The following is a 22,576-nucleotide window of genomic DNA, read 5'->3' as shown; positions in this document are numbered from 1 at the left end:
AATTTTTCAAACAAAATACTGTCTAAAATTCTTGCTTTAAGGATTAACAATATTTTGCCTAAGATCATTTTTTAAAATCAATCTGGTTTCGTTAAAGGTAGGCAAATCACCGAGAATATTCTTTTAACACAAGAGATTATTCATGGTATTAGACCTAACTCTAACAGTTGCAATGTTGTTTTTAAATTAGATATGTCTAAAGCTTATGATAAATTGGATTGGAATTTCTTAATTTCTGTTCTTAGAAAGATGGGTTTTGATGTTGTTTTTATCAATCTAGTTTATAGGTTGATCTCTAACAACTGGTATTCTATAATTATTAATGGTGTTAGATATGGGTTTTTTAAATCTTCTAGAGGCTTAAAACAGGGAGACCCTCTATCTCCTACTCTTTTTGTTATTGCAGCAGAAACTCTTTCAAGAGCTTTGAATCATCTTAATCAGAATGATAGGTTCATTAATTTCTTTATGCATAAAAAAGGGCCCCAGATTAATCACCTTAGTTATGCTGATGACCTTGTGCTTTTCACTTCTGCCAATAAATTTACTATTAAGCTCATGATGAATTTGCTTAGGTTGTATCAAAAGGCTTCTGGTCAGGAGATTAATAATGATAAGACGTTCTTTCTCACCCATAGTAAGACGGACAGGATTTATAATAGGAGGATAAGAAGGTGGACTGGTTACAAACAGTCTTCCTTCCCTTTTACATACTTAGGTTGTCCCATATACTGTGGTAGGAAGAGAATCTCTTATTTTTCTGACATTTCCAAAAAGATCCTTAATAAGATTGCAGGTTGGCAAGGAAGATTCTTATCTCCAGGTGGTAAGGCTACCATTATTAAGCATGTTCTTCAATCTCAAGCTCTTCATATATTTGTTGCCTTAATGCCACCGGTTACATCTCTATATGAGATTGAAATGCAATTTGCTAACTTCTTCTGGGGAGAGAAAGATGGTAAAAATAGCTATCATTGGTCCTCTTGGGAAAACATGAGTTACCCTACCATAGAAGGGGGCTTGGGTTTCAGGAGTCTTATTGATATCTGTCACACATTTGCTGCTAAAAGATGGTGGAGATTGAGAACAGAACCTTCTTTGTGGGCACATTTCATTAAATCAAAGTATTGCCAAAGAAGTAACCTCAACTCTAAGACCATTGCTCCAAAAAATTCAGCTGCTTGGAAAGATTTGCTTCATATTAGAGATAAGATTGAAGCCAACATCAGTTGGAAAATTAATTCCGGTAACAGTCTGTTTTGGTGGGATAACTGGACCCATCATGGATCTCTCTATCAGATTTTAAAACCTTCGGCCAAGCCTGGTAATGTGGAAATTAACCATTTCTTATTAAATCAGCAATGGCATATTGATGATAATCCTTTTTCCTTACCAAGGGACACTCTGAATCTGATCAAGAGTATCCCTATCGGTAAACATGATGAAAAGGATCAGCCTATCTGGAATCTGAATAGCAATGGTTTATTTACATGTTCCAGTGCTCTCAAATTCCTTAGGAAGAAGTATGTTGCCCCTCACATTTATAAATTCATCTGGATAAAAGAAATTCCTTTCAAGGTTTCCTTTTTCATGTGGAAGCTTTTAAAGAAAAATCTTCCTCTAGATGCTAATCTGGCAAGATTTAATATTGACAGAGGTGCTAGTTGTTGTTGTTGCAGGACTGCATGTATAGAAACTGGGAATCATGTTTTTGCACAAAGTGAGCTTGCAAAACAAATATGGCAAATCATGACCAGACCACTGGGGATCAGCATTACTGGTTCCACTGTTCAGACAATTCTCTGGCAATGGTGGAGACAAAAACCAACAAATATTATTCACAAGTTCCTTCTACTTATCACTCCAATGATAGTATGTTGGGAAATTTGGAGAGCAAGGTGCACCAAGAAATTTGAACAAAAAATTTTTACTGCTTCTAATATATGCTTTCAATCTGTTTTTCAGATCAAGGTGGCAATAAGACAGAAATTTAAATCCATAGACTACACCTGGAACTGGAGCAAAGTTTGTTTCGAAGCGGAAAATTTCAAAGCTGTGATAACCAGTAAGATGATCAGATGAATCAAACCTATAGGCAACACTTGGAAGCTCAACACAGATGGAAGTTACATGAAAAATCAAAACAAAGCGGGAGCCGGTGGTATTGTTAGGAATAGAATTGGGAACATGATCATGGCATTTGCATATCCAACCCAATTTTACACTAACAATTATAGTGAAGCATATGCAGCTCTAGTTGGAATTTCTTGGTGTGTTAATCATCCTTTCGAATCCCTTGAGGTAGAATTGGACTCCAAGATAGTGGTACAAATGATAGATGGTTCCTTAAAACCTCCTTGGAGGTTATTGGACATTATAGAAAACACTAAGGCAAAGATGGCTCACAGAAACATATCGATAAAGCATTGCTTTAGAGAAGGGAATGAGGTAGCGGATGCACTAGCAAAATATGCAGCCCAAATTCAAGTCCCTAGAATTTTTTTGAATGAAGGTGACTTGCCAACGGAGGCTAGAGGACCGCTCCGAATGAATAAACTTGACTTCCCCTCCTTCAGGAGAAGAGTTAAAAAAAACTCAGAAAACTGATAGGTACAGCAAAGGTGATAGGTACAATGGTGACAGTGGCTGGAGCCATGTTAATGACTTTGTACAAAGGACATGTTATTAATTTGGTATGATCAAATAATATTCACGCAAATACTTCAAAAGTCCCTCAAGCCAATGAAGCAACAGATAAAGATTGGTTCAAAGGTCCAATGCTTCTCATTGGAGCCATTTTTGCCTGGGCTTCTTTCTTTATATTTCAGGCAAATACAATGAGGAAGTACACTGCTCCTCTGTCTCTAACTACACTTGTTTGCTTCATGGGAACTCTACAACCTATTGTTGTCACCTTAGTGATGGAGCACAAATCCTCTGCTTGGGCTATTGGTTTTGACATGAATCTTTTTGCTGCTGCCTATGCTGGTATTGTATCATCAAGCCTTGCATACTATGTTCAAGGTCTTGTAATAGAGAAAAGAGGGCCTGTCTTTGTGACTGCTTTTAGTCCCTTGATGATGACCATTGTTGCCATCATGGGACAAGTTTCTATTATGCAAGAATGGAGAAGGAAATCTACTGGCTGGTCACGGCAGCATGTGTTTGCTTTTGCATCCCCAGTCCTGTGCAGGGATCATAATATTGCGGAAGCCATGGCTGCACTGCTTGCTATCAAACTGTGCACGCGGAGGGGCTATCAGCATTGTGTTATAGAGATGGACTCTAAAATTGTTGTTGCTATGCTGAAGAATTAAGATTCACACAGCATGCACATCAAGAAGATTGTAGAGTAATTTCTTTTTAGCTGAATGTAAGTTGCTAAAAGCTTAGTGAGGATAGGCTACAGATGTAAGCTTCCTCCTTTTTTGCCTGGCTATGTGTGGCCTGTGATGTATTCATGGGGTCTTGGTATCGTCCCCCCATGTGCTTTTGTGTTTTACATGAATAAATACAAAAGCTTTGAAAAAAAAAAAAAGTAGTTTCACAGTTGCCCTTACAACAAAAATAATCCAACATTATCCCACAACATACTTCAGAATAGAAATCATACAAATCTCTGGAATTCTTTGACACCACTTTATTGAAACAAGAATTCTTCAAGGGTTTTCTTTAATTAGAAGTAATGAACTATATAGAAGGCCTCAAAAAATCTTGACAACCATGCATCAACATTGCAGCCATTTCTTATTACTCACATTACTCTTTAGTTTTCCTATGTATCTTAGAGAGGTAAGATTTATGTCCCCCTCCTATTAAATAAGTCATACCAATAAATTCTTCTTCTTATTTGAAAGAAAAAATAACTTCATGACACCCAAATTGCTTAGTCTTTTCTAGATGGATTAAATGGTTCGGACAAATGCCAAAGTATAAGACCATTCTGCAAAATTATAAATTAAAATGAAACTAATTATATACTTCAAAAGAACTTTTAACCATAGAGTTCTACACAAAAAATCTTATTTGCAGTCATACTGCAATGCACTATTTTAGAGGATAATAGACAGAGGATATCCAAGTCATGAAATATAAAACAAAATCTCCCTCTTCTCGTATTACAGCTAATCTTGGTATTTCATATAAAAATGACCTAATGGGTGCAAGTTGGCATGACTTTGAGTCTTCTAGGTTGCCCTTGTATCAAAGGGAGAAAGTTTTATAACTACCACAATTTTATCAACACAAACTGAAAAAGAAAAATCATAGTGGGCTGCAATTTTATGACAAGAATTTTGGGTGCCAATGCAAGTCTAATGCTTCTAATGTAATACATTCAATCTTAAGCCTTAAGAAAAAGCCTCATTACTGATAGGAGTTCTTTTCACAATGTGCAACTTCATGCGATATGCAGTGGTTATTTCAAACTTCTTCAGTTCTTACAATCTTAAAAATCCTATCTATGTGACAAAATTGCTCTTTATTACTTCAGCATCTGCCCAGCAAAAAAGTACGGTGGTAGCAATTATGCATTAAATTTGAAATGAGACACAAGCAGATAGCAAGTTCTTACTACAACTCACTTTTGATTTTTATGGCTTGTGTACTGTTTTACTTAAGGTAAAATACAATACAATACATCACAGAATGTTGGAAGAAAAATGACAAACATTTCAACCTAGAATAATCTATGATATATTGATATTAATGTCAAGATTCACGCCTCATCCATAATATCGCATAACAAAGTTATTGAGAATAAGTTGTAATATATGTTTATAGAAAGAATAACAAAGGGCAAGTTATTGATGACCATTTCACTTCTAATAAAGTAGTTCGCTCCAGTTTTGCTTCATCTTTGACAATTTACCTTGTTCAGTTGGTAATTCTTTTTCTTTATCGGAGCAACAAAAGGATTTCCTTCATCATCGGAACAAAAAGATTTTTTCTTTTGCTACCTTGACTAATGTCAGTTGAGGTTGGCACTCTGAGAGAATGAAGCATGTTTCTTTTTCATTGCATTACAGAAAATAAAAAGTGTTCAGATGTGCCGGCAAATTATTTTTTAGCTTGGAGTTTGAACAGTTTGTGAGGAATCCGACTTTGAATATCTGGCATTGGCAGGGACTCTTTTGGCGAAAAAAATATTGGGCTTTTTTTGCAAGTTTAACCATGTAGTAGACAGGTATAAATTGTTTAACTATAACGATAGCAGAACTAATAGATGATGTTAGTTGAAATTATGTTTATAGCCATAATTTGTGCCCTTATGATGCAAAATATATCCAGAATGTGTACCTTAATTGAAGTTATATGATAAGTCTCACCTACAATAAGGGGTAGTATCTTGTTCACCCATAATCATTCAATTATTAAGCCAGAGGCATCTTGAAGATCATATCAAACCTGTAGAAATATATGATGAAAACACTCTTTTGATAGGAAGCTAAAGATTCTTGTTAGAATCAATATTACTATATAATTATATTAAAACATACCTTGGAGTCACTGCCTTTTGTTGATTGCATTTTCACATAATAATTTACTCTTCCAATTGGACTTCTCATTTCTTGTCTGTCGTTACATATTAAACCATAAATATACTGGAGCTCATTTGCAAGTGAAATTTTAACTTCAATGGAGAAGGTATATCCATGTTTTAGGAAGATAAAACTAATGATTATCATAATAAATACTTAAATGCCAGATTATTAAATATGTGAATACTCATTGTACTTACGTCCGATTGTAATTGAACATTTGAATTTGGTATTATTTCTTCATTTACTGGAACAAGGATGAGAGATTCGAATTTGATGTACTCCTCATGGTGAAAGAAACAAGCATTTATTTGTTTTTCATGAGTCTGTCCTTGGCAAAAAAACACAATACTTTTGAAGATTTAATGATAAGAAAGAAACCAACACAATATAAGTATGAGTAATGTAATATCATGCATAGAGTAGCAGACATTGTGAATTAGTATACCTGCTATAGCAATTATATATTCTTGTTATTTATTTCATGAGGATAACAGAATGGTCATTTACATCTTTCATTCAATTTCTAAATGTTAAGTTATTGCAAAAAAAAAAAAAAAAAAAAAAAAATAGTTTTTCAATCATTAGAACGCTTGGAAGTTCTGCTATTTATTGGTTTATGCTCAGTTGCTCACAAGAATAGGCCAATTGCTAAAACGAAATTGATAAAATTTAGTCACTGTACAACACATGCATGTGTAAAATGGGCTCAGCCAATCTAATCTTAACTCAAAAGATCCATTAAAAAATATTAAAAACAACAGTAGTATGAAATTAGCAGATAGTATTCGCCCGAATCAAGAAACAATAATAAAGGAAAAATAATGTAGTTGAAACAAAAGATTTGTACAAAAATCCATTGAAAACTAATCCAATATAACCCAAAATATGCAAGACAAAAAAATTGACAAAAATTAGCATTCATTCACCCAAATCAGCCAAAAACCAAAAAGAGTAAAGAGATTTACCGAAGATGAAAAAAATAACAGCCAATTGAAAGCTAATCTACTCTTCCTACTGTTATTCAAAACATGCAATATATTCCCAAATCCCAAAAGAAAAAGAAAAAGAACAGAGAAGAAATTACATAATCAACAATGCTTGGAATAGCCATGGAAGCCGAAGAGGAAAGAAAGAATTTTTGCTGATAAATTCTGAAGTAAAGAACCTTCAAAGAGACGGAAAGAGTGACAAAGCAAGGGTTGCAGTATCAAGCTTCAGATGATGTACGCCACCGTCCGTCGGTTGGTTTTTAACCTCTCCATCATAGAGGACTTGGGTTCGAGACGTGGAATTAGGGCTCAAATTTCAGTGTGTTCGAAGGTGGAGAGACCTGGGAAAATGAGCTAAAAGGGATATTTGAATGTGGAAAGAAGAATAGGGGATTTTTATTTTTATTTTTTTATTTTTTTGTCATAAATATTTAATTAGGGGTTAATTATGAAGAGATGGGGTTGAATTAAAATATTTGTAAACTTAGGGTAAAACATTAAAAGATCAAAAACTTTTAACAAAACCCAAAATCCCATCCATTAAAATATTTATAAACTTAGGGTAAAAAATTAAACGGAAAAGGGCCAAAATTACCTCTGAACTTTGAAAAATAGTTCATCCATACCCTTCGTTATACTTTAGGGTCAATTATACCCTTACCGTTATACTATGGGGTCAATTATACCCTTTATGTCTAATTGCTGCCACGTGACATCATCCCAGCCCTTCAAAATTATTTTACTCTCAAATAATTTTTTACCCACTAAAATAACTCAACCCGACCCAATTTTTTTTCCAGCCCAAACTAATACGGAATTATTTTTATTTTTTTTGCTGGAAAAATTATCCGTATTAGTTTTGTTGAAAAAAACAATTCGGGTCGAGTTGAGTTATTTTAGTGGGTAAAATTTTATTTGAGGGTAAAATAATTTTGAAGGACTGGGATGATGCCACGTGGCAGCAGTTAGACATAAGGGTATAATTGACCCCATAGTATAACTGTAAGGGTATAATTGGCCCTAAAGTATAACGAAAGGTATGAATGAACTATTTTTCAAAGTTCAGGGGTAATTTTGGCCCTTTTCCGAAAATTAAAAGATCAAAAACTTTTAACAAAACCCAAAAAGTTGTTTCGACAACTCCTAGTTGCTTACAACAGAACCCCAATTCTTGTGAAAACTTAGCAAACAATCGATTGTTGCTTAAGCAAATAGTCGTTGTTTATGTTAAACAACACGAAGTTGTTTATGAAACTGTTGGTTGTTTACATTAGAACTTATCGAACGGGTCATTGGATGTTCAATTGTTATCAAGTGAATACGTTGATGTTCAAATATTCATATAATCAAACAACATTGATTCCATTATCACTAGATTATTAAGTTATTGTTAAACTATTGGTAGAGTCAATCAATTTTGCGATCAATTGTGATATTATTAATAAGTTGGGTTTAATCACTCATTGGACGACTCGTTTGATATTTAATTGTTATCAGGTGAATACATTGACGTTCAAATATTCATATAATCAAACAACATTGATTCCATTATCACTAGATCAATAAGTTATTGTTAAACTATTAGTAGAGTCAATCAATTTTGCGATCAATTGTGATATTATTAATAAGTTGGGTTTAACCACTCATTGGACGACTCGTTTGACATTTAATTGTTATCAAGTGAATACGTTGATGTTCAAATATTCATATAATCAAACAACATTCATTCCATTATCACTAGATCAGTAAGTTATTGTTAAACTATTAGTAGAGTCAATCAATTTTGCGATCAATATGATATTATTAATAAGTTGGGTTTAATAACTCATTGAACGACTCGTTTGATATTTAATCGTTATCAAGTCAATAAGTTGATGTTCTAATATTCATATAATCAAACAACATTGATTCCATTATCACTGGATAAGTAAATTTTTGTTTAAACTATTAGTATAGTCAATCAATTGATGATAAAAATTAATAAGTTGGATTTAATCACTCATCAAATGACTAGTTTTTACAAGAAACAAGGTTTTTATATTAGTTAATTTTCATTTGTGATCAATCAATTAATTTCCAATTGAGTTCATGTATAAGTAATAATGAGTTGCTTAAACAACTTCGTGTTGTTTATTATAAGCAACCTTTATTTATTTAAACAACTACTAGTTGTTCACCTTGTTTTAATGAGATACAAGGTTATTGTATAAGCAACAAGGAGTTGCTTGAACAACTTCTTGTTGTTTATTATCAGCAACAAGTGTTTGTTACTGCAACAAACAATTGTTTATTAACTTTTCCGGTGAAGTGGAGTTGCCTGAATAATAATGTTGTTATTATAAGCAACAATTATTTTTAAAATTTCTTTTTTAACGAGAAATGATTTCTAGTATAAATAGTTAGATATTTTCTGAAACAACCAGTGTTTGTTTAAGCAACCAATAGTTGCTTGCGTATTTTTTAAGAGAAAAACGTACAGGGTTTTTTTTTTTGTTTTGGTAAAAAGTGCTTTTATTTTTGGGTTTTTGTGTAAATTAAAAAAACTTAGGGTTTTTTGTGTAAATTAAAAAAACTTAGGGGGATAGAGTCCCTTTTACCTAATTTTTAGAACTTGAGTCCTAAATTCTTAAATAAATAACTCAAATAATTTTTTACCCACTAAAATAACTCAACCCGACCCGAATTTTTTTTCCCACCAAAACTAATACGAATAATTTTTCTAGCAAAAAAAAATAAAAATAATTCTGTATTAGTTTGGGCTGGAAAAAAAAATCAGGTCGGGTTGAGTTATTTTAGTGGGTAAAAAATTATTTGAGGGTAAAATAATTTTGAAGGGCTGGGATGATGCCACGTGGCAGCAGTTAGACATAAGGGTATAATTGACCCCATAGTATAACGGTAAGGGTATAATTGACCTTAAAGTATAACGAAGGATATAGATGAACTATTTTTCAAAGTTCAGGGATAATTTTGGCCCTTTTCCGTTTAATTTTTTACCCTAAGTTTACAAATATTTTAATGGATGGGATTTTGGGTTTTGTTAAAAGTTTTTGATCTTTTAATTTTTTACCTTAAGTTTACAAATATTTTAATTCAACCCCATCTCTTCATAATTAATCTCTAATTAAATGTTTATAACAAAAAAAAAGGAAAAAGAAATAGAAATCCCCTATTCTTCGTTTCACTCTCAAAGATGCTTTTAGCTCATTTTCCCGAGAGACCTAGAGCCTCAAAGTCGCCATTTAGTACTTTTACGCATGAGATCTAAAATGGAATGAGAAAGTGGAAGCTAGTTGTCAACGTGCTAATTGACGTCTTTACCCAAACTTTCACTTATTAATAGTTGCAAAATGCGGTGCCAATGTAAATATATATATACATATCACGTTGTTTAAAAATTAACAACTATTAATTAGATTTTATAATAAGCATGGATTATTCACTTTTAGAAAATTATGATAGGTAGCTTCTTGTGACCGCACGATTGATGAGGCATGGTTCCTGCCCTCCTAACTCATCCCTTTTCAGTTACCAATATTATACACCCTTATCTGGAACTATTAAAAAACCCGCGCGATTAAATTTCATTTATAGGAAAGCATTGTGTACACAGTTTGGTTTGTTGTTTTAAAAAAAAATAACCGATGTATAAAAATTTGTATTAATCATTATTGTTGGAAATCTTACGGAAATATTTGATCACGAGCCTTGCAGGAAATTCTCAAGCAATCTCATAGCTTGAGGCATGTCAATTAAGACACTGTCCTTAAGAATATTTCAGCCGGTATAGATGCATCCCCCAGGATTCAACAAGTTTTTCTAGTACAAAAGTAGGAGCCATAATTTAATAAAGAATTAAGTAATATTATAAAACCGAGCAAAAGAAAAATAGGAGGAAGAAAATATGGTGATGTATTCCCACTTTTTCTATCTCACCAAGAGAACTTAAGAATAGTGTTTTAAAAGGCGGGGGCGTAAGGCGAGGCGTTTTATGTCTGCCTCAGCGAGGCGTAAGCCCCGAGGCACGAGGCGTAAGCCTCATGGGACTTTAATTTTTAGTATTTTATAAAATGATATAATTATAATAAATACTTTTAAATTGGTTAAATAACGTAAAAAATTGAAGAAAACAATAAATAAGTGATATATATATATATATATATACACACACATATACATACTCCACCCCCACAAAAAAACTAATTAGAACAATCTATTATACGTACTTACAAGTATAAGTAACTGCTCGTTACTTTTTTGAGATAGTAGAAAACAAGATAAATAATTGGAAAAGAGCATATATTAGGCATTCTAGCAATAAAAAAAGGTCTTGACTTTTAAATTTAATGTTTCAGTTCCTTTTTAAAATATTTGAGTAATTACATGTTGACTTTTGAAAATTTGGGCATTATACTAAGGACTTATTTAACAAATTTCGTTTTAGTTTGAAGAAGTTTTCTGGACTTACGCCCCAACAAAAAAAAACTCGCCCCAAACGCCTAGGCTTACGCCCCAACAAAAAAAAAACTCGCCCCAAACGCCTGGGCGTACGCCCCAAATTGCTGGGCGTACGCCTTTGGGGACTTGCGCCCCGACCCATCGCCCCGAGGCATTTTTGGTACGCCCCGCCCCGGGGCTCGCCCCGAGGCTCGCCTCAAAAACGCCTTTTAAAACACTGCTTAAGAATGCTCATATAGACTATGATTCATGCAACATTGATAGCTAATTTAATAGCCCAAGAAAACGTGTACTGCCATCTCTTTATCTCATAGCAAGAAACGTTTATCATAATGGTATAGACATTCAATTGCACTAATTAAGGGAGGAATATGAATATATGAAGATTGACCAACAATAAAATTGGTAACGTTTTTTTGCTTTAAACCTTATTGTAATGACTAAATAAGGGGCTGGTCATAAATTGAATAAATAATCAGACCCATATTTGAATGATATAATTAGGATAGACTAAATATTAAGAGAATGAACATTATTTTGGCAAGAATGAATTTGGACACTTTTCCTTTTGAGATATTACATTCATTTTCTCAACAGTTAATACCAATACAACTTAACTAGTAATCTTTGTATTATTTTACCGGATTCAATGTGGTATAACAATGCCAGTATTACTTATACCTGATAAAACATTCAAAACGACAAAATAGACATAAGCAGTGAAGATAGACGCCAAATTGAGTTCCTTCTGTCTCAGCTCGTGCAAATTTATGGTTCTTATGCCTATTTCTAAGTTCACTTCATGATTGACATGTTTACTTGTATGTTGTGTCTCTACTTTGTCATGGCATCCTAGCCAAAAATAGACATATATAAACATAAACAGTGAACCAAATTGTCATTCATGATGTTTTTTCCTGTATCTTATGCTTTCTGGCGAATGGTCTGTTTGATGTGTCGTTCATTTTTTGGAATGCCGACCGTCTGTTTGATACAAATGAATGCGTCAAAATAGATTTCGATGAAGTCGAGTATTACATTCCTTCAGAAAAAATGCAAAGCAAATGAAATTAAAACCCAACGCCAAGCATTATGCAATCGAGCATCTGAACGTCCACATTTATGTGTGCCAGTGCACAATTGAGATGATTATCTTAAAAATAAAAAAGAAGAAAGAGGTGCACTTGAGTAGCTTTACCTAGCCAAAGATCGAGCCGATTGCGAATTGCAACTATGGAAACATGGACTCTATAGTGACTTAGAATGCTAATAGATGAATATTTTTATGTAGTATAGGATATGATAGGCATAATGACATACATGTTAGAACGTAACTGCAATTGTGTTAGACGTTATCCAGTGGCAAAAAGTAAGGTGTAGTTACTAGTAATATTATTTCAAAGGGTTGTCCGATGCACGAAGCATCCTGCATTAGTGGTGCGATGTTATATTACTTATGCTTAATTTGGTGAAGAGACAGAGCAATGCTATCAAGGAGTTTAAAGGTATAATTGACAACATAGATTATCCCCTTTTACACCTACAAGTTTTAGATTATACATCATTTATCCAATTTTTAATACAAATAAACGAAACGTCCGATAAAAATAATTACACTTTTGTATAACTAATTTCTACATCACTAATTAATTTGTTCAAGAATATTCCATGTGTAACTTGTTTTCATACCAAGCTACCCCTCTGATTATAAAGCTCTAATTATGTTCCTAATATTTTGTACATTGATAACGTTAACGTGATAACCAGCGTCTCAATTGAGGGTGCTAAGATTCAAAACCTTCATTTTATGTATTTTTTGTGCCAAACTTAAGGAGAATGACAAGAACGTCTTAGCACGTATGGAATTGTTTGTTAATATTATATAATTATGAGGAACAAATCAAATCAATTTAACTAGGAAATAATAAAGGATAATTTCGTATGGAATCTAACCAAAAAATAAGTTAAAAGCCAGCTAAGTAATTAGAGCAATATAAGAGCTACATATGTCGACATTTTTACGACTAGTGATGTGGTTAGACTCTTTATTTGCTTTTTCTTCCCTTAATTCTTTCTCCTTCTTCCCTGTTATATAGACCCTTTGTGACTTTATTATGTCTCCACCTTTTCATATCATTAATAACAATACGTGTTTCCGAATACATCTGCGGTAATCAAGAAAGGATATGCACATTTTAATATTTGTTTTTCCAGGTTTTGACTTTCACTTGTCTTCTTTTTAATTTGGCAAAGTTGTGACAGCATTTTTTTTCCTATTTTTTTAATACTTCATTTAGCAAGCTAGTCCATAAAACAGCCAAAGTATCCAAAGGCTCCTCACAGTTCTTCTGACTTTGACATTTGAAAAGCACTTCATATCCGTACATTGAAAAGCTCCTTTTTGGTTTTCTATACCTATAATTATGGCGAAATTCAAAAATATGGTCTTTTGGTACATTCTATTGCTTCTTCCGGCCATAGTATTAGGCGAATGTACTTGTGATTCTGAAGACGAAGAGAGAAACAAACCCGAGGCACTCAAGTACAAAATGGCAGCACTCGCTGCCATTTTGGTTGCAAGTGCAATTGGGGTGTGTATTCCCGTACTGGGCAAAGCAATTCCTGCCTTAAGCCCAGAGAGAAGTTTTTTCTTCATTATCAAAGCTTTCGCGGCTGGTGTGATCCTAGCCACGGGGTTTATACACGTGCTTCCGGATGCATTTGAAAGATTGACATCGCCGTGTTTGAAGGAGAATCCATGGGGAAATTTTCCTTTTAGTGGATTTATTGCAATGGTTGTTGCAATGGCTACTCTGATGGTGGATACTTATGCAACTTCTTATTACAAGAAGAAAAGTATGAAAACTGGAGTATTGGTTGCTCAGTCTGGAAATGAAGAAGGTGTTATTCATGCTCACTCACATGGACATGCATCAATGATGGCTGGTTCTGATTCCGAGCTCCTTCGCAACCGTGTTATCTCCCAGGTAATGATTTAAATTATATACTACCCCAAAGAGGACAGCCAGTGCACTAAAAAGCATATGAAAATATTGCGATTAAAGAAAAATTCGTTGACTCTCGAAATTCAAAAGATGACACATAAATTGAAATGGAAGGAATACTTGTTATATATAAGAATTCGCTACTATCTGAAAGGTGTCACTGAAATTTCTTGTTTCATTGATTTTGTTTTTCACGTTCAGTAAGCAATTAAACCGCTCCCACACTTGAATTTATTCTCGTAAAGACAAAAAAGAAAAAAAAATCACTATCACTCTTGATTATATTCAATTTTCTTGTGAATAACATTTCTGTTGGGGCATGCAGGTTTTGGAACTGGGGATAATAGTGCACTCTGTGATTATAGGAATAGCTTTGGGTGCTTCTGAAAGTCCCAAAACTATAAGGCCCCTTGTAGGTGCTTTGACTTTTCATCAATTTTTCGAGGGCATGGGACTTGGTGGATCCATTGGTCAGGTAATTACACTATTTTTCTTTACACAATTGGTGGATTGTTTTGGGTCCATTCAATTTATGAGAATTGAAAGACTACCCACCACTAGTAATCTAGTGTAGCTTTTGACAAACTCTTGATTGTGAAGGGGGAAGGGTTTTTTGTCCAAAAGCCTACCTACATAGCTTTCACCATTCGAAAAGTCAGAAAAAGCTTGCTACATCAAGTTAATGAGAAAAATTAGAGTGTATACTTCATTTTCGCTTTTATACGTGTCTTAGTTTGACTAGGTACAGAGTTAAAAAATAAAGATATATTTTTAAATTTTGTGGTTTTAAATTAAAAATGAGTATAATTTTTTAAATCTTGTGGTCTTAAACTTTTTATGTCCAATGATGGAATTGAAAAACTTACTAAATATAGAAAGAGTCATTCTTTTTGGGACAAAAGTATGACACTTTAAATTGGGACTGAGGGATTATAAGGTATAGATTATTAAGTTATCTTCATTTAATAAAAGTGGATTAATTTCTGTGGTTTGAAAAAATAGTCAACTTTAGTTTTGAATTCCTAAGGTGACTTAGTGATCTGAAGGAACAATTTGAATTACTCAGACTAGTTTCCTCCCATATACCCTGCTGATGCTTATTTCCTACTATGGAAGACAATTAGTTTGGGATAACTTTTTTGAGCTAAAGGGACAGTTAATTTGGGGCGGAGGGAGTATTATTTTTTGTACAAAATCATGCAACATAGTTTGAATACACACGGAGTTTTAAGAAAAAAATATTTGAATACTTTTAGAACTTATGATAAATCATAACATTTGTGTCGTAAAATATTTTGAAATTTATGATTTTAGATATGATATATCATTTGTGTTGCTATATATATTTTTTTTAACTAAGGTAAAATACAAAATTAAAATTAAATTATTTTCAAATATAAAAATATACTCCTATTTTTTTTTTTTTTTTAAGATAAACTAGTATTACGGTAAGTTGAAACGAGAGGACTACTTATTATGCACGGCAAAACCTTAGGTATACAAGATTCAGTGTTCGGTACAGGGTAGTGCTAATACTTCTCTTATTTGTACTTGATGTACTTGTTGGATTTATGTTATATTTACTGATAGTGTAGATTCTTTAATAAGTAAACAGTATAATGCATTAACCTCTTATAAAAGGTTATTTGTTCTTTATTCTCGTTTATCCATCAATATTTATTAAATTAGTTAAATATTTCTTACTACGCGCCATAAATAAAACTTAAACTTTTTTTGGCAATTTCGCAGGCAAAATTCAAGTCTGGTGCAGTGGCAATAATGGTTTTATTTTTCTCTCTCACAACTCCAATCGGGATAATAATTGGACTAGGAATAACAAATGCTTATGATGAAAACAGTCCAACAGCTCTTATTGTGGAAGGAGTGTTTGATTCAGCTTCAGCTGGCATCTTGATTTATATGGCATTGGTTGATTTTTTAGCTGCTGATTTTATGCATCCAAGAATGCAAAGCAATGGAAAGCTTCAATTAGGGGCTAATGTTTCACTTCTTCTTGGTGCTGGACTTATGTCTCTCATAGCCAAATGGGCTTAATTGATCAACACATATTACTACTATCAATTTCACATTTTTTGGCTTTTCAATTTTTTTGCATCTTCTCTTGATTGATTGTTAAACAAAAAGTGATTGTAAATCGTTCCAAAACGATATTGTCTGATATTTTTTGTCATCTCTTGCATTGATTTTTTTGTTTGTATGGATATTCTGATTTCTTTGTGTGCCTTGTGTGCTTTGGTCCTTTTGGATTGAGAAGGACCTTTGGATTGTCATAAATAAAATCACTTTCTATTTGAATTAATCTCCTTCATGTTCTATTACATTCATAAATCTATTCCTAGTTTGTGTTTGAGTACTCTAACGAGCACTTTAATTTTTAGACTATCCAATTGATGCTAAATGGTTGAAAGATGAATATTAGGCAAAAAGGAGTAGCATATTAGATAATTGATACAAGAACTCTCAAAAATTGATGCAAGAATTCTCCGTGAAGTAATGAAGAGAACCTTCAATAGTGAAGTACCAGTCGAAGAAATAATCTCACGCCCACGGAAACTGGATCACTATTAGAAATAGAGTTTTTTTTCATCGACATTCAATGAGAAATTTGTGTTATAAAATATAATTTTCCCACTTCATTCCCACCGAATCAGTTCATTAGGAAAATGCATGGTAGGAAATAGGTTCTCATCGAAACTCTGAGAAAATTACTAATTTATCTATGTGAAAATACTACTATTTTGATTTTTCCCACTAACATTCAATGGGAATAGCATTGAACATTTTTCAGTGAGAAATTCGGTGGGAAATAGTAATTTTTTAATAGTGGATTAAATTTTTTTAACCTTAACTTCTGGAATGATATAGCAAAACAAATATTTCAAGACAAGCATATTAAAAACTAATAGTAATAAAACACACACAGAATATATACGCGTGAGGATTGACTTTTACATACTCTAACCAAGCGAGAATTTTTTTTTACGAGATACTCTATCATAATTTTTGGTCTAACAAGTCTGCGCAGACTTTATGGCTTATCCGTACAAACAAATTATTATGTCACCTCTCTTCTGAAGAAGAAGAAAAATAATTACTCCACATATGATAAAATTAAAGAACGATAAAAGAAATTTTCATTAACTTCCAAAAGGTTCTTTGGCAACATATATGGACTTGCAGGGCCAAACGTGTCTCCCGAATGTGTCAATTATTTTTAAATTATTAGGCATCAATTATTCTCGAATTATTTGCCTTCAATTTCAGTCCCTAATCACTTAGTAGGCATTTGGAAAATATTCCATTGATATATTTTTTTAAAATAAAAAAAAATATTATTTGAATGGAAGATGAACAAGAGTAATTGAAGTTGAAACAGTGTTTATACATGAATATTATTTTTTTAAAATTGAAGTTTTGTGAAAAATTTATTGTTTCACTTGAAATATTATTATTAGCCTGTATTCTATATTTCAAGTTGAAGCAAAATAATAGATCAAATTGTAAAATAAACATTAAGTTGCAAATAATAGTTTTAAGTTTAAGTTGAAGTTGAAATAATCCCTACCGAGAGAACCAATGATATGACCACTTGTACCCTTTGTCATATTTGAAAGATATTTCATTCACATTTTCCTTCCTTATTTGCCATCTAAAAACGTCCAATTTATTTGACACTCTTTACCTTTTATCAATCCAAAAAACAAATGACATATTTCTATATTTAGGAACAATTTAATTATAAAATTATCATTTTTCCCTTAATAAAATAATTTCTAGCCACAAAAATTTCTTTAACTTAGTTTTGGACCACAAGATTCAAAATTCTTCTTTTTTAAACGTCGTGCCTAGTCAACCACCTTCATATAAATTGCGACAGAGAGAGTATAATCTAGCCAATGATCATAGGCTATCTTCAACGAGAAAAAAGAGTTAAAGTGCTTCTCATATTCCACTGATAACATGAAAGAAAACTTATTCTCACTCAGAATTTGCTGTATTTAAGATTAACTGAACTTTATGATCTCGAATTTGTAGTGGCTCGACAGTGCGGGTCAAATAAATATGATTTGGATATGAGAAGAATTTGTGCATTTCATTAAGGAGAGTCATATCTTATCTCAACTATCTGTACATTCAAAACTTGCATTCAGATCACTTATACAATATTCCTAATTAAATAAATTTAAGATGAATTTTCTTTGAAAAATATAATAATTTACAAAATAAAAATAAATCAGGTAATCTAACACACTAAAAAATATGTCAGGTTATGACTCCATAACTAACCATCCCTTTTGAGTAGCTATTTTTGTAGCAGTTGATTTTTCAAACCCTTCCTAGTTGCGGTATTACTATTATTTCTTCAATTTAATATTTCGATGTACATAGATCTCTTCTTCTTCACTGATATTTCTTGTATCTACTGCTTAAAAGTTATTGTGTATCAAGGTCTAATACGTTGTTTCATTAATGATTGAAAACTTATGCATAGAGATCTAATCCATTGTCCTTTTGTCTTGTATTCATCTCTTTTTAAAACCCAATTTGGACCATTCCTTTCGGAGCAAAAGTTTCGTAGAATTTTGACCTAATCGTATCAATTTGGGGTCTTGTTTTCCGATATCTCCCGACTATAGTGCGCATGCAAGGGTTGGTCATCCTTCTGTAATATTCCCGAGTTCTGAAAATCACAGCCGGCATTCCATTGTGAACAGTCCTTCTTGCCATCACCGGAGTTTGGTCGCTTCTATTAGCCGGATTTTGGGGCTCCGCTAGAGTGGTAGCATATGAACTACCTACTAGGAGCTCCGCGTTAGATGGCAGATCAGAATGAGCAGGTAATGGGATCTTTGTCATCGATGGTGGGTCACCGGTCGACGACCCCATCAAGAATGGAAGAGAAAAGTTGTTATTGTCAAACCACTATATTTGTAATGGCTATTTGTTATCTTCTCTTTCTAAAATTTTTTTAGTACCCCACTTTTTTCGTTGTTGTTATTGACTTACAAAACATAAACTCTTGTTTGGCTCTTTTGCAGGCAAAATTGAAGTTTCGTGTAATTGCAATTAGGGTTTCATTTTTTTTTTCACTAACAACTCCAATCGGAATAGTAATTGGAATAGGAATAACAAATGTTTACGATGAAAATAGTCCAACGGCTCTTATTGTGGAAGGAGTATTTAATTCAGCTTCAGTTGACATCTTGATTTATATGGCATTGGTTGATTTTTCAGCTGTTGATTTTATGCATCCAAGAATGCAAGGCAATGGAAAGCTTCAATTAGGGGGTCAATATTTCACTTCTTCTTGGTGCTGGACTTATGGCTCAAATAGCCAAATGGGCCTAATTGATCAACATATATTTTTTACTTTTTTTTGACAGTTGGTTATACAATATAGTAAATGACTGTAATCTCTTTCAACTGCATTGCCCCATACTTTTTTTTTTTTTCATTTACAAGTAATATTCTAGTTTCTTGTGTGCTTAGTGTGCTTTGGAATAGGTTGATTGAGGCCAACCTTTTGATTGTTATAACGGAAAAGGGTCTAGAATGCCCTTGAACAATGGAATTTGCTATAAAAATGTCCTCCGTTTACTTTTGGGTTCTAAAATGTCCCTGCCGTCAACCTATTAGGCCTAAATTGCCCTTATTTTTAAGAAATTTTTATTCATTGTAGCTTCTTTTAAGACCTAATTATTAATATTAACTATCCTTTTATTTAATTATATTTAATAGCTAATTAATTTTTCTAAATTACAAATGGTAGCTATATCAAAAAATACATACCCAAACACATATATCTTTCTTTTTTCTCAATCACTGCCCATTTCAGATTTTTCATTTCTCAAAACCCTAAAAAATCTCTTTCCCCTTCTCTCAACCACCACCACCATGGCAGCACCGCCCTTCTCTCTCTTCTCCCTCTCCCTCTGTGCTCACCCCTCTCTCTCTCCACCGCCCCTCTCTCTCTTCTCTGTCTCCCTCTGTGCTCACCCCTCTCTCTCTCCACCGCCCTTCTCTCTCTTCTCCGTCTCCCTCTGTGCTCACCCCTCTCTCTCTCTTTTCACTCTGCAGATCTGGCCGTGTGCATTGTTGGTGGCGGCGGTGATGGACTGATTTTGAGATGGCGGGGGAAAAGATGACGTAGAGGTGGAGAGATTAGGGTTTTGTTAGTGATGGAAAGATTAGGGTTTTTTGGTGGTGGTGGTGTCTCAGATTTGGGTTTTTGGTGGTGCTGGTGTCTCAGATTTGGGTTTTTGGTGGTGGTGGTGTCTCAGATTAGGATTTTGGTGGTGTTGGAGAGATTAGGATTTTTTGGTGGTAGTAGTGTCTCAGATCTGGCCATGTGTATTTGTTAAAAGCCAAATACAAATACATTCAAAAATCTACATCTCACAAATACATTGTTTTTAATGTATTTGTCTTTGTATTTTTTAATGCATTTTTTAGTGTATTTTGTTAATAGCCAAACACGTTATGTTTTTGAATGTATTTGTCATGTATTTGAATTTTTTGGTCTTGTATCTGAATGTATATGTTGAAATCCATTCAAATACACGAAAATTTGAATATATTTGGCTTAATAGTAGTTGGAATGAACACAATGTATTTGAAATACATCAAAAAAAGCCACTGAAATACATCTAAAAAAAATCAGTAAAATACATAAAAAAAAATCACTAAAATACATAAAAAAATAAAGACACGGAAATACATTATGGCAAAAAAAAAAATCACTGAAATACATAAAAAAAAAATCACTAAAATACATCAAAAAAAATATATTAATATCTAATTTAATAGCTCCACCATTAAAAGCTAAAATCAAGGATCATGTTTTTTTTTTTTTTACCTTGTTCTCATGTATTTGTTGGCAACAAATACACGTGAAAACATACACTATTTTGCCAAAATGTAGCTATAAATGATAATATTTAAAAGGGTAGCTACAAATGGTAGGAAGCTACAATAAGGTAGTCATTTGAGTAAGTTTGCCTATTTTTAAAGGCAGGGGCATTTTTGGCCCAATAGATTAACGAAGGGCAATATTGTACCAAATTCCATAGTTCAGGGGCGTTTTAGGCCCTTTTTTGAAAAAGAATTAAGTTTTTTATTTATTACGTGACATGTTTTAATTGATTAGTTTTAAAATTAACCTAAACTAATTATATCCCAACACAAATTCTGAATCCACCTAACCTGCCGCAACTTAAAATGGTGATTGTACCAACATTCGTCCCTGCCGGTGAGCCACCATTAATCTCCACCGTCCTTTCTTCTATTGAAACAGCCCAAAACATCCATTAAAAGCACCACCGTAACACCGCTCATCCAAACGGCCCATCGAGCCACCACAACCAAGAATGTCCAAAACCACCACTCATCCTATATCGATTTTTCATTCTTGGCTGGTGGTTTAAGTGGATCCGAATTCTGTGTTAAGTTTATGAATTTAGTTAAGTTGATGTTTATTAAATAAGTTATAAAATTACCTCTAAAATCTTCTTTGCTCGATTTAGAAGCAAATTCGAGAAAAATTTCAATTGATTTTGATTAGTTGATTTGGCCTTATTAGTCGGTAGTGCTAGAGGTTTTTTTTTTCTTTTTCAGATTGATATAAAATGAGTTTTTTCTGATTTTTTTAATGAATTATGAAACGTCTAAAATTACCTAAAATGTTGCTACAATCACCATTTTAGGTCGGGTCGGGGTAGGTGGATCCAGAATTTGTGTTGGAATATAATTAGTTTAGGTTAATTTTAAAACTAACCAATTAAAACGTGCCACGTAATAATAATAATAAAAAAAAAATCCGAAAAAGGCCTAAAATGCGCTTGAACTATGAGATTTGGTACAATAATGCCCTCTGTCCATCTATAGGGCCAAAAATACCCCTACAGTTAAAAAAAAAAAGACAATTTAGGACCAATAGGTTAATGACAGGGGCATTTTAGAGCGCAAAGATAAAGGGAGGGCATTTCTGTACCAAATGTCATAGTTTAAGGGCACTTTAGGCCCTTTGAAGTCAGTTTCTACAAGAGTTCTCCTTAATATTTTATCACATGTAATAATTTCTAGTTGGTATACCCCCTTAATCTTTAAGGTTAGGAAACAATACCCCCTTCATATTTTGAATGGAAACAATAACCTCTTATTCAATATTTTCCGATGAGACATATTAGTAGAATAATAGTTACTTCTGAATGGGAACAATAACCCCCATATCTAATATTTTTCTAGATACGAAGGGACGTATTAATAAAATAATGTAGTTACTTTTGTATTTTAATTCTTAAAAAAAAAAAAAGTCATGCAAAAACGAAAAAATCTCACTGGAAAATATTTCTTGAGGGGGTTATCGTTCCCATTAAAAATGTGGAGGGAGTATTATTTCCCAACCTTAAAGGTTAAGGGGGTAAAGTGTGATTTACTTTTCAAAATACCAACTAGAAATTATTTCATACGATAAAATAAGGAGAACTCTTTTAGAAACAAATAACTCTTTTAGAAACTGACTTCATTTGTAACAATCAAAAGGTTGACCTCAATCAACCTA

At 33.1% G+C, this 22,576-nt stretch overlaps 2 protein-coding genes and 1 long non-coding RNA gene across 3 annotated transcripts; all 3 read left to right on the top strand.

Moving 5' to 3' along the window:
- The first annotated feature begins 2,193 nt into the window (after positions 1-2,193).
- LOC132619648 (uncharacterized) lies at positions 2,194-3,804 on the top strand. Its single transcript, XM_060334487.1, has 2 exons — positions 2,194-2,512; positions 2,731-3,804. Exons 1-2 carry the CDS (start codon positions 2,194-2,196, stop codon positions 3,315-3,317), a joined length of 906 nt encoding a protein of 301 aa, XP_060190470.1. The 3' UTR covers positions 3,318-3,804.
- A 9,410-nt stretch (positions 3,805-13,214) lies between these two features.
- On the top strand, positions 13,215-16,174 carry LOC132617600 (zinc transporter 5-like). The gene is made up of 3 exons (XM_060332640.1): positions 13,215-13,977; positions 14,321-14,470; positions 15,745-16,174. Exons 1-3 carry the CDS (start codon positions 13,414-13,416, stop codon positions 16,048-16,050), a joined length of 1,020 nt encoding a protein of 339 aa, XP_060188623.1. The 5' UTR covers positions 13,215-13,413; the 3' UTR covers positions 16,051-16,174.
- A 1,938-nt stretch (positions 16,175-18,112) lies between these two features.
- Positions 18,113-20,507, top strand: LOC132620295 (uncharacterized). Its single transcript, XR_009574758.1, has 2 exons — positions 18,113-18,854; positions 20,095-20,507. It is a non-coding gene; the product is annotated as an uncharacterized LOC132620295 (long non-coding RNA).
- The last annotated feature ends 2,069 nt before the right edge of the window (positions 20,508-22,576 follow it).

This window comes from Lycium barbarum, chromosome 11 (assembly GCF_019175385.1).
Source record: "Lycium barbarum isolate Lr01 chromosome 11, ASM1917538v2, whole genome shotgun sequence".
Lineage (NCBI taxonomy): Eukaryota > Viridiplantae > Streptophyta > Magnoliopsida > Solanales > Solanaceae > Lycium > Lycium barbarum.
This window is presented reverse-complemented; position numbering and strand designations above follow the sequence as displayed.

Bases quoted from the DNA above. Each gene is read 5' to 3' on its own strand.
- LOC132617600 (XM_060332640.1), top strand. From the start codon at position 13,414: ATGGCGAAATTCAAAAATATGGTCTTTTGGTACATTCTATTGCTTCTT. The intron at 13,978-14,320 runs GTAATGATTTAA...TGGGGCATGCAG, and splicing joins GCAACCGTGTTATCTCCCAG to GTTTTGGAACTGGGGATAAT. The intron at 14,471-15,744 runs GTAATTACACTA...GCAATTTCGCAG, and splicing joins TTGGTGGATCCATTGGTCAG to GCAAAATTCAAGTCTGGTGC.
- LOC132619648 (XM_060334487.1), top strand. From the start codon at position 2,194: ATGGCATTTGCATATCCAACCCAATTTTACACTAACAATTATAGTGAA. The intron at 2,513-2,730 runs GTGACTTGCCAA...ATACTTCAAAAG, and splicing joins TAGAATTTTTTTGAATGAAG to TCCCTCAAGCCAATGAAGCA.